General features: G+C 50.8%; 1 protein-coding gene across 6 annotated transcripts in view; it reads right to left on the bottom strand.

Annotated features, from left to right (window-relative positions):
• MICAL2 (microtubule associated monooxygenase, calponin and LIM domain containing 2) overlaps window positions 1–13,778 on the bottom strand; it is a 219,157-nt gene that overhangs the window by 66,766 nt on the left and 138,613 nt on the right. For 5 of the 6 annotated variants that reach the window (XM_060159651.1, XM_060159648.1, XM_060159647.1 and 2 more), the window contains 2 exons: window positions 11,891–11,948; window positions 10,697–10,913 (listed from right to left, as the gene is read on the bottom strand). In XM_060159651.1, coding sequence (XP_060015634.1) covers window positions 11,908–11,948 — 41 coding nt within the window. In that variant the 3' untranslated portion in view covers window positions 10,697–10,913; window positions 11,891–11,907. Of the gene's footprint in view, window positions 1–9; window positions 198–1,664; window positions 1,846–10,696; window positions 10,914–11,890; window positions 11,949–13,778 lie in introns of those variants that run through there. The other variant, XM_060159652.1, reaches the window with a different exon arrangement.

Consider the following 13,778-nt stretch of genomic DNA (forward strand, 5'->3'; position numbering starts at 1 on the left):
TCTGCTCACCACGCACAGCTTCAGGCTCCTCGAGGCCACGTGGAGAGACTGCCCTGGGCAGGGCCTCCCTCAGGGAGCTGTGCTGGGCGAGGGGCTTCAGGAGGGGTGAGGGTCGGGGTCCCTGTCGCCAGGGTCTTTCGTCCCAGGGCTCTGCACTGGAGGCCTCACTGCCACCACGGTCTACCTCTTCGTCCGAGCTGGGAGGAGGAAGGAAAGAGCAGGTGAGCAAGAAAGCCTGCCATCCCGGTCGCACTGTGCCCTGCCCGTCGCTGCCCTCCAGCAGGCAAAGGGGTTCTAGGGCAAGGGCCACGGGTTAGTTACCTCTATGCCTGGCACCCAGTCTCTGGCTTTGTTATGGGCTGACCCATGCCCCGCCCCCCAAATTCACATGAAGTCCTAACGCCTAGTACCTCAGAATGTGACTGCTTTGAGAAACAGGGTCTTTAAAGAGGTAATTAGATTAAAACGAGGTCATTAGGGTGGGCCCTAATCCAATCTGACTGGTGTCCTTACAATTTTCCTTACAAGGAAATTTAGACACAGGCATACGTACGAGGAAAATGCCACATAAACGAGAAGACCACCATCTACAAGCTGAGGAGAGGGGCCTGGAACAGAATCTTCCCTCATGGTCCTCAGAAGGAACCAACCCTGCTGACACCTTGATCTTGAACTTCTAGAACCGTGAGAAAATAAATCTCTGCTGTTTAAGCCACCCGTCTGTGGTCCTTCATGGCAGCCCTAGCACGCGAATGCAGGCAAGTTCAGATCAGAGCAGGTGAAAGAGGCCCAGAGATGTACAATGAAGTATTCATGTGAAGGCTGGTCCTCTCATCCTCACCGTCCCCGAGCAGGACTCCTGAGCTCTCTGGGGTAGAATGAGCTCATCATTAGGACTTGGGCCTAAAACGTCAGGCATTTAAATACTGCTTGCTTCCCTTGGGAGTAGATGAGGGAATGGAAAAGACTACAGAAAAGAATGCGTGGGGGGATATTTAACCTGGGTCTGAAATAGCCATCAGGAATTCAGGTGGTGTGGGAGTGGAAGCGGGGTGTCCTAGGTAGTGGGGACAGCTCAGCACAGTCCTGGGGTGGGGAAGCACAGAACCTATTGGCTAGTGACATTTTCATGAATATATATATTTCTCCCTCTCTTTCTCTCTCTCTTCCTCTCTATGTCCAGCATGCTTCTTTGTGTGAGGGCACTGCCCCTTGTCCATCTGTGAGCTTTGGTGGGCCATCTGTCCATCAGCCTGCCCAAGCCTGTCACTCACAACAGCACCCCGGGCCAGTTCATCGATTAGCCCTAATGTAATGTTAGTACCAGTTGGAGCCCAACCTTGAAATCTTGATATGTGGACATGAATCTATGGATGTAGGCTGAGGCCCCCAGCAGCCAAGAGTTCCACATACGGGCCTCTCCGTGGATGGCTATAGATCCAACATATTTGCCTTTGTTACTTAAGCTTCTTTGGGTTGTTCTACACCCTTGACATGTTAATTCTTCGATCCTGACAACTCCCTACGGATTATCCCATCTTACAGATGGGGAAATGAAGGCACAGAGAGGTCACACTGCAAGTGAGTGGGGGTAAGACCAGTTCCCGAATGCTGTCCCCTTGCCCAACCCATCCTGCCCCCGTCCTGCAGCAGCAGGAACGTACCTGCTGTCGTCACTGGTGACCAGGACACGCACAGCCAGCACGTCCTGCCCAACCACTTCCTCCCCGGGGCTGATCCTCACTGACGTCCACTCAGAGGGCAGGGGGGAGGCGACTCCGCCAGCCACATCCCCGTGCTCGAGCTCCGGGACACTCTTGGGCTTCTTGGGGGAGGTTGGTTCATCTGTTGAGAGGAGAAGAGGGTCTAGAGAGATGGTGGGAATGGACCGCCCCACAGGGCGCCTGCCCTTCCTCCAGAGGCTTGGGTGGACACTCTAAGATGGACCTCATCCACCGTGCCATCACTGGATCCCCACCACTTAGCCCACCGGACACCCCAGCATTTAGAGCACATGTCTTGGGTGCAGGGCACGAACGTACACGCTGTCTGACTTAAGAGTATAGGAGGGTCTGTAATGTCCATAGGTCCCACCCCAGGTCCACCAGCCTCTGCATTGCTGTTATCATAATCACAATGTCCAATGTGTCACTAAACCCAGTGGTAACTTCTCATTTCTCATCTTACTTGACACACCAGAAGCCTCTGACCCCGCTGATCACTCCTTCCTTCTAGAAACAGCCCTTCTCTCAGCTTCCAGGACAGCACAACCTGGCTCCCTCCTCCCCACTGGCTACCTCCTTCTCCCTTTGTTTCTTTCACTGGTTGCCCCCGCCCCACCCCGTGACCTCTGAGCACTGGAAGGTCCCAGGACTGTCTTTGAACCTCTTCTCTTCTCATCTCCACTCATGTCCTTGATGATCTCATCTGGTTTCAGCCTTAAATAACCCTAGACAACAATGACTCACACATCTCTCTCTCCAGCCTGGACATTCCCCTGAATCTAGACGCGTATACGCCACCGCTTACTTGGCATCTCCAGGTGGATGTCCAGTAGACACATCACGCTCATGCCCATGGAATTCTCCATCTCTGCCTCTCCCCAAGCCTGCCTCCCGCATGGCCCTCCCATCTTGGTAAATGGCAACTTGGGCCTTCAGGTTGCTCCAGGCAACACTTCAGTGTTATCCTTGACTCCTTTAGTTCTTTCACTCTTCACTCAAGCTATCAGCAAATCCAGTTGGCTCTACCTTGAAAATACGTCAGGAATCCAGGCACCTGTCACCACCTCTTCTGCTGCCACCCTGGCCCCAGCCACCATCACCTCTGTCTGGGTTACAGAAACGGCCTCTACTGGTCTCCCTGCTTTCCCTCTGGTCATGCCCCACCCCTCAGTCTATTCTCAACACAGCTGCCGAGTGCCTGTTAACATGTAAGTCAGATCACGCCACCCCCTGTCACAATCCTCCAGGGCCCCTGTGACCTCAACTCCCAGTACTGTCCCCGGCTCTCTGCTCTGACCACGTGACCGCTGTGCTGTCCCTCCGCACGCAGCACGCCCCCCCATCTCAGCCCCGGCTCAGAGGCTCTTGCCTCTTTCTTGGAGACACTGCCCCCAGAGGGCACGGCTCGCTCACCCGCCTCCTTCAAACCTTTGTTGCCTTCTCAAGGAGGTGACCCTGACCGTCCTCCTGAAACTGCAACCCACACCCTCAGCGCTTTCCTTTCCTCTTTATTTTTATTCATAGCACATCGCACCTTCTAATAAACTATACACTTTTCCCATTTATTTTGTTTGTTATTTCTCTCCCATGCCTAGAATAAAAGCAGTGATTTTCGCCTCTTTCATTTCTTGCTAGAATGGTGCCTGGTGAAGAGTAGATGCTCAATAATAAATACCTGTTAAATGAATCAATGAATCAATGAATGAATAAATGAGCAAGACAGGCAGCCCAAGTCCCAGATCCCTCTTGGCCACTAACTGGCTCCACGACCCCCTCTCTGGTCACAGCGGGGTAGGAGTCCTTTCTCCTCTCTAAGGCTGACATTGCACTTGAACTTGGCTCCTCCTACACCGCCCCCCCCGCCCCCCTGCCCCGGTTAAGGACCATTATCTCCTCTTCCCTGTGTCATTAATTCTTTGTCTACTGGATCTTTTCCATCAGTATTAACATATGCTGAAACCTCTCCGGTTTTAAGAAGACCATTTTTAATCCCAGTTCCCCCCTCCCCCCACTCCCCAGCCAACTCTTCTTCCCCCTTCCCAGCCAATCTTCTGCGAAGACTTTGCTGCACTTTCTCCACTTCCTCACGTCCCAGCACTCACTCCTCAATCCCCTATAATCCTGCCTATGCCTCCACTACCCGAACTGCCCCCAACAAAGTCCCTAGTGCCCTCCTTGTTGTTGCTAAATCCAATTCACAAGGCTTTGGGGTCCTCCTGCAGCTCTTGCCCTCTGAGCCCTCCCTGCTCCCAGGGCGCTTACTCTCCCTGCCTAGCTGACCGTTCCATCTCAGCCATCCCGACTTCTAGCCAACGCTTAAGTCCTGGGTTCTTCATGCTTCTACCTGGGCCCTCTCATTTTTTTCACCACACACACTCTTTCTGGGAGATGTTATCTACTCTTTATTTATCATCTGCAAAGGTAACTCGAGAAATTTTGATTTTTATGTGCAATGCCTCACATTTTAAAATACTATACACACAGGTCCAACGCGACCCGTCTACAGCCAGATGCAGCCAGCGGTTTGCCAGTTTGCAAGCCCTGGTACAGTGCATGCTTGCTGCGAGGACACGTATGCACCCTTTTGCACTGGGGCAGCTGTGGACAGAGGAGCAGCATCTGGGGAGCAGGTATCATAACTGGATGCTTGACCGTGTCGTTATAATAATGGCAGCAGTTTACTTTTATTGAGTACTTTTATCAAGGATTGTTTAAGTGTTTAACATGTAATAAATCTATTAAATTCCACACAAGCTTCTGAGAAAAGTAGTATTATCCCCATTTTGCTGCTGAGAAAACAGGTGAACAGAGAGGTTAAGACACCAGCACTCGGTCGGACATTTCGTCAAAGGACGGGGACCAGTCTGTATGTCTGTGAGCACAACCAATCCACAAATGGACAGCAGTGCACGTGGCCATGATTCTGGGAGTTTGGACTGGAAGACGTCCCCAGTTCTTCACTTCCTCCCCATAATAGAGTTGTGGTTTGTCCTATGACCTTGCGGTCCTTCCCACTGGAGTAGATGGGGTGAGCTTCCCTGCTCAGTTGACATGAGGCTTGGCCGTGAGACTTGCTTTGACCAGTGGAAATCAGTGGGTGTGACATGAGCAGCGGCTTTCAATGGCCTGGCTGTCTGGCTAGTCCACTCACACTCCTGCTCGTTGGCCATGAGAAGAGCTCGTCCCAGATGGCTGCTGCCCCTTCAGCAGCCTAGGTGCCCGACTGTGGGCACATGGAACAGATCTGGAGCCAACCTATGGTCTAGCCGATCCCATGAGAGCCCAGGTCACCCTTACACCTGCAGCCTGAAGCAGAGCCACTCAGCCAACCCACAGACCCATGAGCAAGAAAAATGATGTTACAAGCTACTAAGATTTGGGAGGCTTGTTACACAGAATTGCTGTAGCAGAGACCTGGCTCTATACCTGGTTTATATCTGAGTATAGGCGTATGTGCCTGTGAGCTCTGTGCACAGATACTTATAGGGTCAACAGAAGCTACTGTGCCCTCCTCTGATCCAGGCTTGTGCTGGGGATTTGGAGATAAATCAGCCATGGGTCTCCTTCTGCCTTCAAGGGTCTCTTTCTGCCCCAGAGGGGCAAGGTCTGTTCACAAATATCTGCATTAGAAGGTAGATCACAAAGAGTGAGGCCAGGACGAGGTGGGAGGGGAGGGAGATCTGACTTCCATGCAATGAAGACTTTGGGTAGAAGGCACCGTTTTAATGGGGCTTGAGGATGCGTACGATTTGAACAGGGAAGGGAGGTGGCAGACCCCTGGGAGCAAGAGCAAAGTGGGAAAGCACTGCCAACTGCATGGGAATGGAAAATAAGTCCATGCGACTGGAGGGCAAAAGGGTACAGAAAGGGGAAAACCAGTGGGAAACTGGTCAAACCAGTGGGAAACGATTGCTTTGACATCAAACCAGGAAGGGCCTTGAATGGTGAAATGGAGCCCCATTTCTGCTGGTGAACTTGTTCCTGTTTTCTCCCCAAGTCTGGAGGCCCTTCCACTCTCCCCCAGAACCCAGGGAGACAACAAAACATGTTCTCCTATATACAGTTTTGAAGCCCATTTTACAGATGAGGAAACCGAAGCTCAGAGGTGTTATCTCACTTGTCCGGGGTCACACAGCTCCTAACTGCCAGAGCCACTTTTGCCTCTGGGCTTGGAAAAGCTCCCTCTGCTGTCTTGCCCACAGTTCTCTTGGAAGAAAACAGTTTAACAAGAGCAATGGAACTAAGTTTACCAGTCAGGAAAATAGAACCCAAGCCAGGGAGTTCAACAGAGTAAAGTTAATATAGGAAGCTAATAACGATGGTATTGGATGAGTTGAAAAGCTAAATGGGGAACGTGAGGCAACCCAGAGATGAGTAATGGCAGGAAGCCACTGGCTAGGGCGACACCGGAAGGAGCTGGTGCTATGAGTCCAGAGGCCAGGGCCATGCAGTAGGAGGCGGGTAGCACAAAAAAGACACAGCACTGCCCAGGATGCAGAGGGACAGGAGGAATACCCCGGCTTCTCCCTCGATTCCACCCTGCACTCTCCCACTCGTGCGTCCTAATGGTCAAACTTAGTAGGAAACCAGTTCGCAAGAGAGCTTGGGAAATGTCTTTTGCAAGGGTTACACCTCTCTAATACAGAGCGGAGCAGGGGAAGGGCAGGGAGTGTATCTGAGAGCAAATAGGCAGATGTCCAGGGTACTAAGCATAGTGCAGTCTCCTTGCCCTCTTTCAAGGTGGATGAGTGAAGGGACACTGACAAGCCCTCAGCAGGATGGAGGAGGGACCTGGGAAGGGGTCTGTGTCAGGTGTTCCCTCCACCTAATTGCTCTAGGAGGGACATATGTCTATCCAGTACCAAGGTCCTTTGCAGTGCATGTCCCTTTAAAAGATAAAAGCACACGTGCCTGAAGACAGCACAGTTGCCATCCCGGGGCTTCTGAGAGTGTACTACTGGGAATGCCAGTTTCTAGGGGGTCTTCAGGCGATGAGTAAATTGATAGGTAGCCCTGGGCCCCAGGCCCGCCTGCCATACTGGGGCATGGCTGTCCTGCCCGGCTGCACTTATCAGGAGTCCCCACTGTATGCCTTTGGCTTTCACGCTAAGTGAGCTGGGGAGCTGCTGGAGTTTGGAGCAGAGGAGAGATCAGACTTAAGTTCTCACAAGATTCCTCTAGCTGTTGTGTTGAAAATAGGTTGAATGGAGTAAGGAGAACTCTCTAGAAGGAGAGCTTAGAGGAGGTTACCGGAATAACACAAGAAGAGATGACAGTGGCTGGGGCCAGGCGGTAGCATGGAGGTGGTGGGATGTGGACAGACTCTGGCTGTACTTAGAATTCACAGATGGACTGGACATGGGGCCAAGAAAAGAAGAGCCAAGAATGGCTCCAGCCAAGGCTCTGAGCTGAGCAACAAGAATGGAACTGCCGTGTCCAGAGACTGCAAAGGCCAAGGGCAGTGTCTGTCTCCGGGGAAGACCAGGAGTTGGGGGTGGACGTGTAAGTTGGAGCCTCTCAGTAGACAGCTAAGTGGAGATGGTGAGCAGGTAGCCCGAGCCAGAGCTCGAGGAGGCTCCCTGTGCTGAGACTCAGGCACTCACTACAGCAAAACTGAAGTGCTGCTAGCAGGTGGCAGGAGAGAAGGGGCTCAAGCTGAGGCCAGTGTGTCTAAAGGGAGATAACCAGTCACCTTCAAGAGAGCTGGGGGACCAGAAAACTAGAAAACAATAGATGTTGCCACTCCATGTGAATCGAGACCTGTTTAGTCCCCAACCAGAAGATGTCCCGTCAGACTCTGAGCCCCAGCTGACCTAGAATGCCTCCCTCAGGGCACTCGCTGCTGCACGAAACCAGGAAGGTACTCCCCAGAACTCAGCAAGAGCTCTTGCTGGGCACACTCGGCTCACTGACTCTGCCTTCCCCAAACCCTCTGCCAGAGGCACGGTTAGCCCCGTTCACAGAAGGGACTCGCCCGGTGCCTCTGAGTCAATACGATGTCCTGGGGCCAAAGCCGGTCTTCGGCCAAGTCCAGGGCCTTCCCCTGTGCCAAGGGTCTCCTGAGAGCAGCATCTGATTCCTGCCCTGGGCTCCTCAACAGCTGAAGATGCTGCTCTAGGTTACCTCTAGCATCAGTGAACTTTAATGTCAGTGCCAACTCAAGGTTGCCACCAGGAGGTGAAAAGCTAATGAGGGACCGCACAGAAAGCCTTTGGCCCCGTGGAAACAGTGGCCTTGGGGCAGTAAAAGTGGCAGTCGCTTCTTTTACTTATTTAAGGGATGAAAGAAAAAGCTCTGAAAGTGAATGAGTTCTCAGAAATAGAGGAGAACGGCTCACCCCCACCCGCTTTGCTTGACCCCCTTACTCTACTCAATATTCAGGTTGCAGGGATTTTCTTTCTTTGGCTGGATTATTTCTTTAGGATCAGTTCCTGGGGTGTGATTACTGGGTCAAGAGGTCAGAATCCCTTTAATTGGTCATAATACTTGTTGCCATATTGCTTTCCAGAAAAGATGGTCCCCATTTAACTTTACACTTAATACTAGTGATTAAGTTCATATTTTTTCTTACAATCTACTTCACTATTCCTTTACTTATTCAGTGGGTGCAGCATAATTAATTTACATTCCTTTGAAAGCCAAGTTAGAACATTTTTGGAAATGCTTGTTGTTTAAGTGTTTTCTTTTAAAATTTGCTTGAGTGTGAACAGTCCATGCATAACCTTTGCCCATTTATTATGGGGTCTTTAATCAACAAATATCACGTGCAAGGCCCCTGAGACCATCGCTTTGCAGGAACCTTCTAAATGCCACAGCAATGAACATCTTTGTCATCACATCGAATTCAGATTTTTCCCCAGTCTGACTGCCTGTTGAATATTTTCATTTTTATATGTTAAGTTTTAAAAATGTTTGTAAGTCAGATGTGGGGTATGTTTTTCCTCTGTAATTTTTTTCCATCAGAGGTTTTAAAGTTTAGAAAGTTACCACTCCATTATTTCACCAGTACTTAATTCTATTTAATACCTAATTCTATTATTTACATTTTTTATTTTAATTCTTCCATCCAGTGTTTTTGGATAAAGAATATTCTACCAAACTCTTATGTAGAATGTAACATGCAAAACAAAAACTGCCCCTAAACAAACAAAAAACTCACTTCAAAGAGGTACGGGAAAGCCCACTTCAGCAAAGTTAATTAGGCTTCTTCACTGGAGGACTCCTCAGACTTCAATACGCTAATGAATCTTGTGGATCGCCAAGATTTGGGAGGACTGGCATGATTAGTATAAAACACTTCTCAGGGGCTTCCCTGGTGGTGCAGTGGTTGAGAGTCCGCCTGCCGATGCAGGGGACACGGGTTCGTGCCCCGGTCTGGGAAGATCCCACATGCCGCGGAGCGGCTAGGCCCGTGAGCCATGGCCACTGAGCCTGCGCGTCCGGAGCCTGTGCTCTGCAACGGGAGAGGCCACAACAGTGAGAGGCCCGCACACCGCAAAAAAAAAAAAAAAAAAAGAAACACTTCTCAGACTCTGTGACCATGGAACCCTTTTTTCACAAAGCACCTCTTGAAGCTAGTGTTCCATTGTCACACTTTGGAAAGTGTTGTTTTAACCCAACTTCAGATCAAAAATCGAAACCAAACTATAAGCTCCATGAGAATGAGAATTTTTGCCTGTTTCACTCCCTGCTATATTCCCAACATACAGTAGATGCTCAGTACATATTAGGTGAGTAAACAAATGTGCACATGAACAAGTAAACAAATAAGTGCATGCACAACTAAACAAAACACATCAAGTCTAGTACAACACCGAGATACGTGCAGGCTAAGATGCAGGGAGGGGCAGGAATTCTGTGTGGTTCACTGCCGCATCTCTAGGACCTAGAATATGCCTAGGGCATGTTAGGTATTCAACAAACACTTGACTAGATGAATAGATAAAGGAATGAGTCACTTGTCTAACCCAGCTCCTGACTTCAGTCCCTAACACCCTTCCTTTTAGGGAAGGGAAAGAGTATCTCACCTGGGTAGGAGTACAGACACTTGGTCATGACCACAGACAGCTCTGGAGGCAGTTCCAGGCACCAGCAACTGTGCTCAGAGGCCCAGGGCCTCAGAAGTGCCCCTTTAGAGATACAACGGCCCTCAAGAAGTTCACAGATGAGTTTTCAAGCCAGCATCAGAAGCCCAGCCACATCCAGCATGGCAAAGGGACGTATCCCACCCTAGGGAGGTTGAGGACCAGATTTCTTTGACACTGTCCAGACTAGTTGAGTGAAAACTTCAAATCCTTCCCTTAAAGACAAGTGGAATTGGGCCAGAGCCTGCCATGGTGCTGTCCTCAGACTGGCCCTGTGGGCAGAGCCTTGCAGCCTAAGACACTGAGTGACCTGAGTCTTTGGGGGCAAGGCAGGTCTCTTAGCATCACAAATGGCTCTGCATCTGGAGGAGCACACCTGCCACATTCACTGCCATCCTGAAACCAATGTCCAGTCCTTCCTCCTTACCTTTCACCCATCACTCAGCTAGACCAGCACAAAACTTTCAAGACCAACCTCTATCACATGGGAACCTAAGTCACAGCAAGGTTCCCAAGTAAAGCGCTCCTGCGGGTCCACTGCTTGGATGTGTGTGGGAGATGGCTGCAAGCAGCTGTCAATACAGCCTGTTCCTGACAGCTGAGGTGACTCTGACCTTCAGCCAGTCATGCCAGCACCTACAGCGGGAGAGCACGATGAGTTTTCAAGGAACAGCCCCCAAAGCCTGGCCCCGGAGCATGGGTGATATTTTCCAAATATTACCCCTGGGTAATATTTCCTCTCAGAGTACCCAGCACAGCCCCAGAGAGTCCCATGTCACCACAAGTGAAGCCCCCCCCCCCAGTTTAGGGAAGGCTGACCCCTTCAACCAACCCCTGTGTTTGAGGTTTGAGCAGCTTCCGTGGCAAAGAAGAGAGGAAACAATGAGCTTTATAAAGAACCATATTTATTTTCATTTACAGCATCAAATACCATAAATAAAGCTAAACATTGTCCGCCGTGTGCAAAATACAGGGTTCCATGTGGCACTGTAATGACTACCAAAGGTCACAAACATGCGTGGTGATGATGTGGGGAGGCTAGCTAGGGAGGAGGCTGGAGGGAGGAGGGCACTCTTTGGTTGACATTCTAAAAAGGGGGGAGACTCTGCAAGAGAAGATAAGACAAGAAGGGTGACTTGGTCCTGGCTAGGATCTGCACCAACGAGGGAGCCATGCAGCATGCGGGGCTGTGCAGACAGGCGAGGGTCAGCATGGCTCTGGGCCGCATGCAGGACGCACACCACCTGCGGCCCGAGACTGCGAGGCCTGGCCTTCAGCAGCCCCACTGTACTTGGCGTGGTGTTTCTCTTTAAAAGCACTCTGAGTGTCCTGCTGCTCCAGCTAAAGGCTCGTGGGGGCATTGGGGGAAGTCATCTCTCAAAGGCCTCCCTGGTCTGTGACAATGACTGCTCTAGTTGAAGCTTCTGTATCATCCAGGGCTTTACGAGCCCAGAGCGATCAGAAGAGCCACAGCAAAGCCCTTGGAGGTAAAGTATGGGCTGCAGTGGAGAAAGGATTTGCTAGGAAAATTGTGATTGTGTGTTCAAGATACAGAGTCTGGGTCAAGCTTGTGATGAAGCCTGGGAGTATTTTTTTTTTTAAATCCTTCTGAAAAGAGTCACCTATGGTTTTCATTGATAACCTTTATACTAGAACCAACTGAAGAAGATGCTGGTATGCATGTGCTTTTTCAGAGGCTGAGAGGTGAAAGAGTTCTTTTCAAAGGTGAAGCGCCCTCTCTATGGTACTGTCTCACATTTGGCGTTAACCCTCCCAGGAAGGTGAGGGGCTTTGTACGTGCAACCAGAAAAGCATGCACGCAGGCCGCAGGGCGCAGGGGGAGGCGGGGCAGGCACTTGGGGTGGACCAGGCAGCTGGCTCAGAGGGATGGAATCAGAAACGGCTTTCGCTTTTGAGCTGAACACCACCCCATGCTGTTCACCAACCATGCCACTGAATGAGCGCATTAGTATGCAAGACACTCGCAGTTAGCTCAACCAAGGCCACGGCGGGGGCATGGGGTACGGAAAGCGGGTCAGGGGTTAGTACCACTCTCTGAAAATTGGCAAGAAAACCAGTCACCTCAGAGCAGAATTGTGTCAGCCAAGAAGTGGGTGTAGCACCGGAAGGCTGAAATGAACTGACGGCCACAGTGTAAGGTCGGAAAGAGAGAGACAGAAAAGAGAATTTAGTTGCGGGGCACAAGGCAACACGAGAAGGCACGGGAATTGAAAACGAGGCAACCATTAAAAAAAGAGAAACTTCCCCAAACAAGTTACGGTTTGCTTAGGACGGATGAACCTTTCTGGCAGTGAGCAGCCACTTATCTGCAAGAGCGAATCCGTGCAATTGGCTGACACTCCTCTGTCCTCCACAGCCCTCCACATCCTCTCTGCCCCGATTTTACTCTCGAGCCCCACGTTCATTCTTGAATATGTTGTGGAGGCTTAGAGACATCCGCCCCTCCTCCAGGACCCACCTTTGTGTTTTGGTGCTGCCCCACCAGGAAGGTTCAAAGTCTCAGAACATACAAACAACTCAGGCTTCTGACAGGCACGCCCTGTCTCGCCAGAGTAATTCAAACCAGTCTCCTTATGGCCAAAAGTGACATTCTCAGAGATCCTAACTGGCTTCACGGAGCATCCCACAAAGCATCTCGCCCTGCCCTGAGCTGACGGGAATAACAATGACAGCTGTGCATGTGTTTATGTCGTGACTTTCAGAATCAAACATAAAATGAATCAAGGGCTCCTCCCACCGTGCGGAACATTAAAATACCAGCAGAAATTTGGAAAAACACAATGCAAGTCATAGGACGAGAACAGTTCCAACAAGGACAGAGGCGCCAGTTCCCACGAACTTGGCCGCAGCCATGTCCCTGATTTGCCCAAGGACTTAGGGAAGTGTTTATAGAAATGCCTCCCCACTTCTTCCCACCCTAGAGAACTTGGCATCTCAAAGGCCTCAAGAGCTCTGGCTCCTAACCTACCGGGCTCCATCCTTATTTAACCTAGAGGATCTTTTTAGTGTAACACGCGGAGAGCCGTCTCTGGCCCAGCCACTCTAGATACACTGAACACACTGCAGAAGGCCTTTCTCTATCAGCCATCTCCACTGTTCAGCCAGACTCAGCAGCCGTGCATGTCCAGGCAAGTGGAGTCGGGAGAGCTGAGGCCTCTTCCAGATGCCCAGAGAGAAGAATGCAGGTGGGCCCAAGGCCTCTTTTGCCCTTAATAGGGTGTATTTCTTTTGCATGAGTCAGTAATAGCGTCCACTCCCAGCCTCCCCTGACAGTCAAGACACAGGGGAGCTTCCCCCTGGAGGTCAGACGCATTCCTTTGCTAGGACAACGTGAAAATAAATGGTTTCTGACTGTTTGACCAAATATGCATGGCAGCCGAGCGGCTAAGAAGCCGGGACGTCTGCAAGCCACGCTCACGGGGCAGCCGCACTTCCCAGAAATAATACCCTGAGGTGCTAACAGATGCCCTCGGTCCCAAAGGACGTTATGTGAAAGGGCAATTTCTTCCCTCAGCCTCATGGCTGTGGACCCTGAGTGGCCTCGGCTCGGACTGCAGCCTGGGCTGGGGACCTCCTAAGGAGGGCTTAAAATGCCACCAGCGGACGTAACTCCTCTTCAACACTGCAACAGTTTGATGGAGCTCCACGTGGTCAGGGGCCAGTGGGCTTTCGCTGCCGTGCTCATTAGTGGGAAGGGAAACGTATATTTGTAGCAATCTGCCTGAGACCCTGTGGTTCTACACCATTTGGCTGTGATGGGGTTCTGAGCGAGGAACCTTTACGCTACTCTTTTACATCCAAACAAGTGAGCAAAACAGTCCTCTGCCCTCTGGGAGGACAGATAACAGGTGACTACACACTGCCACGTGCTTCTGTAGGTTTAATTCTCTTCTGCCCTTTCTATTTTTTTCTCCTAAAGTATTATGCTTTCATGTTGCAAACAACTGTC

This window comes from Lagenorhynchus albirostris, chromosome 9, assembly GCF_949774975.1.
Source record: "Lagenorhynchus albirostris chromosome 9, mLagAlb1.1, whole genome shotgun sequence".
NCBI classification, from domain to species: domain Eukaryota; kingdom Metazoa; phylum Chordata; class Mammalia; order Artiodactyla; family Delphinidae; genus Lagenorhynchus; species Lagenorhynchus albirostris.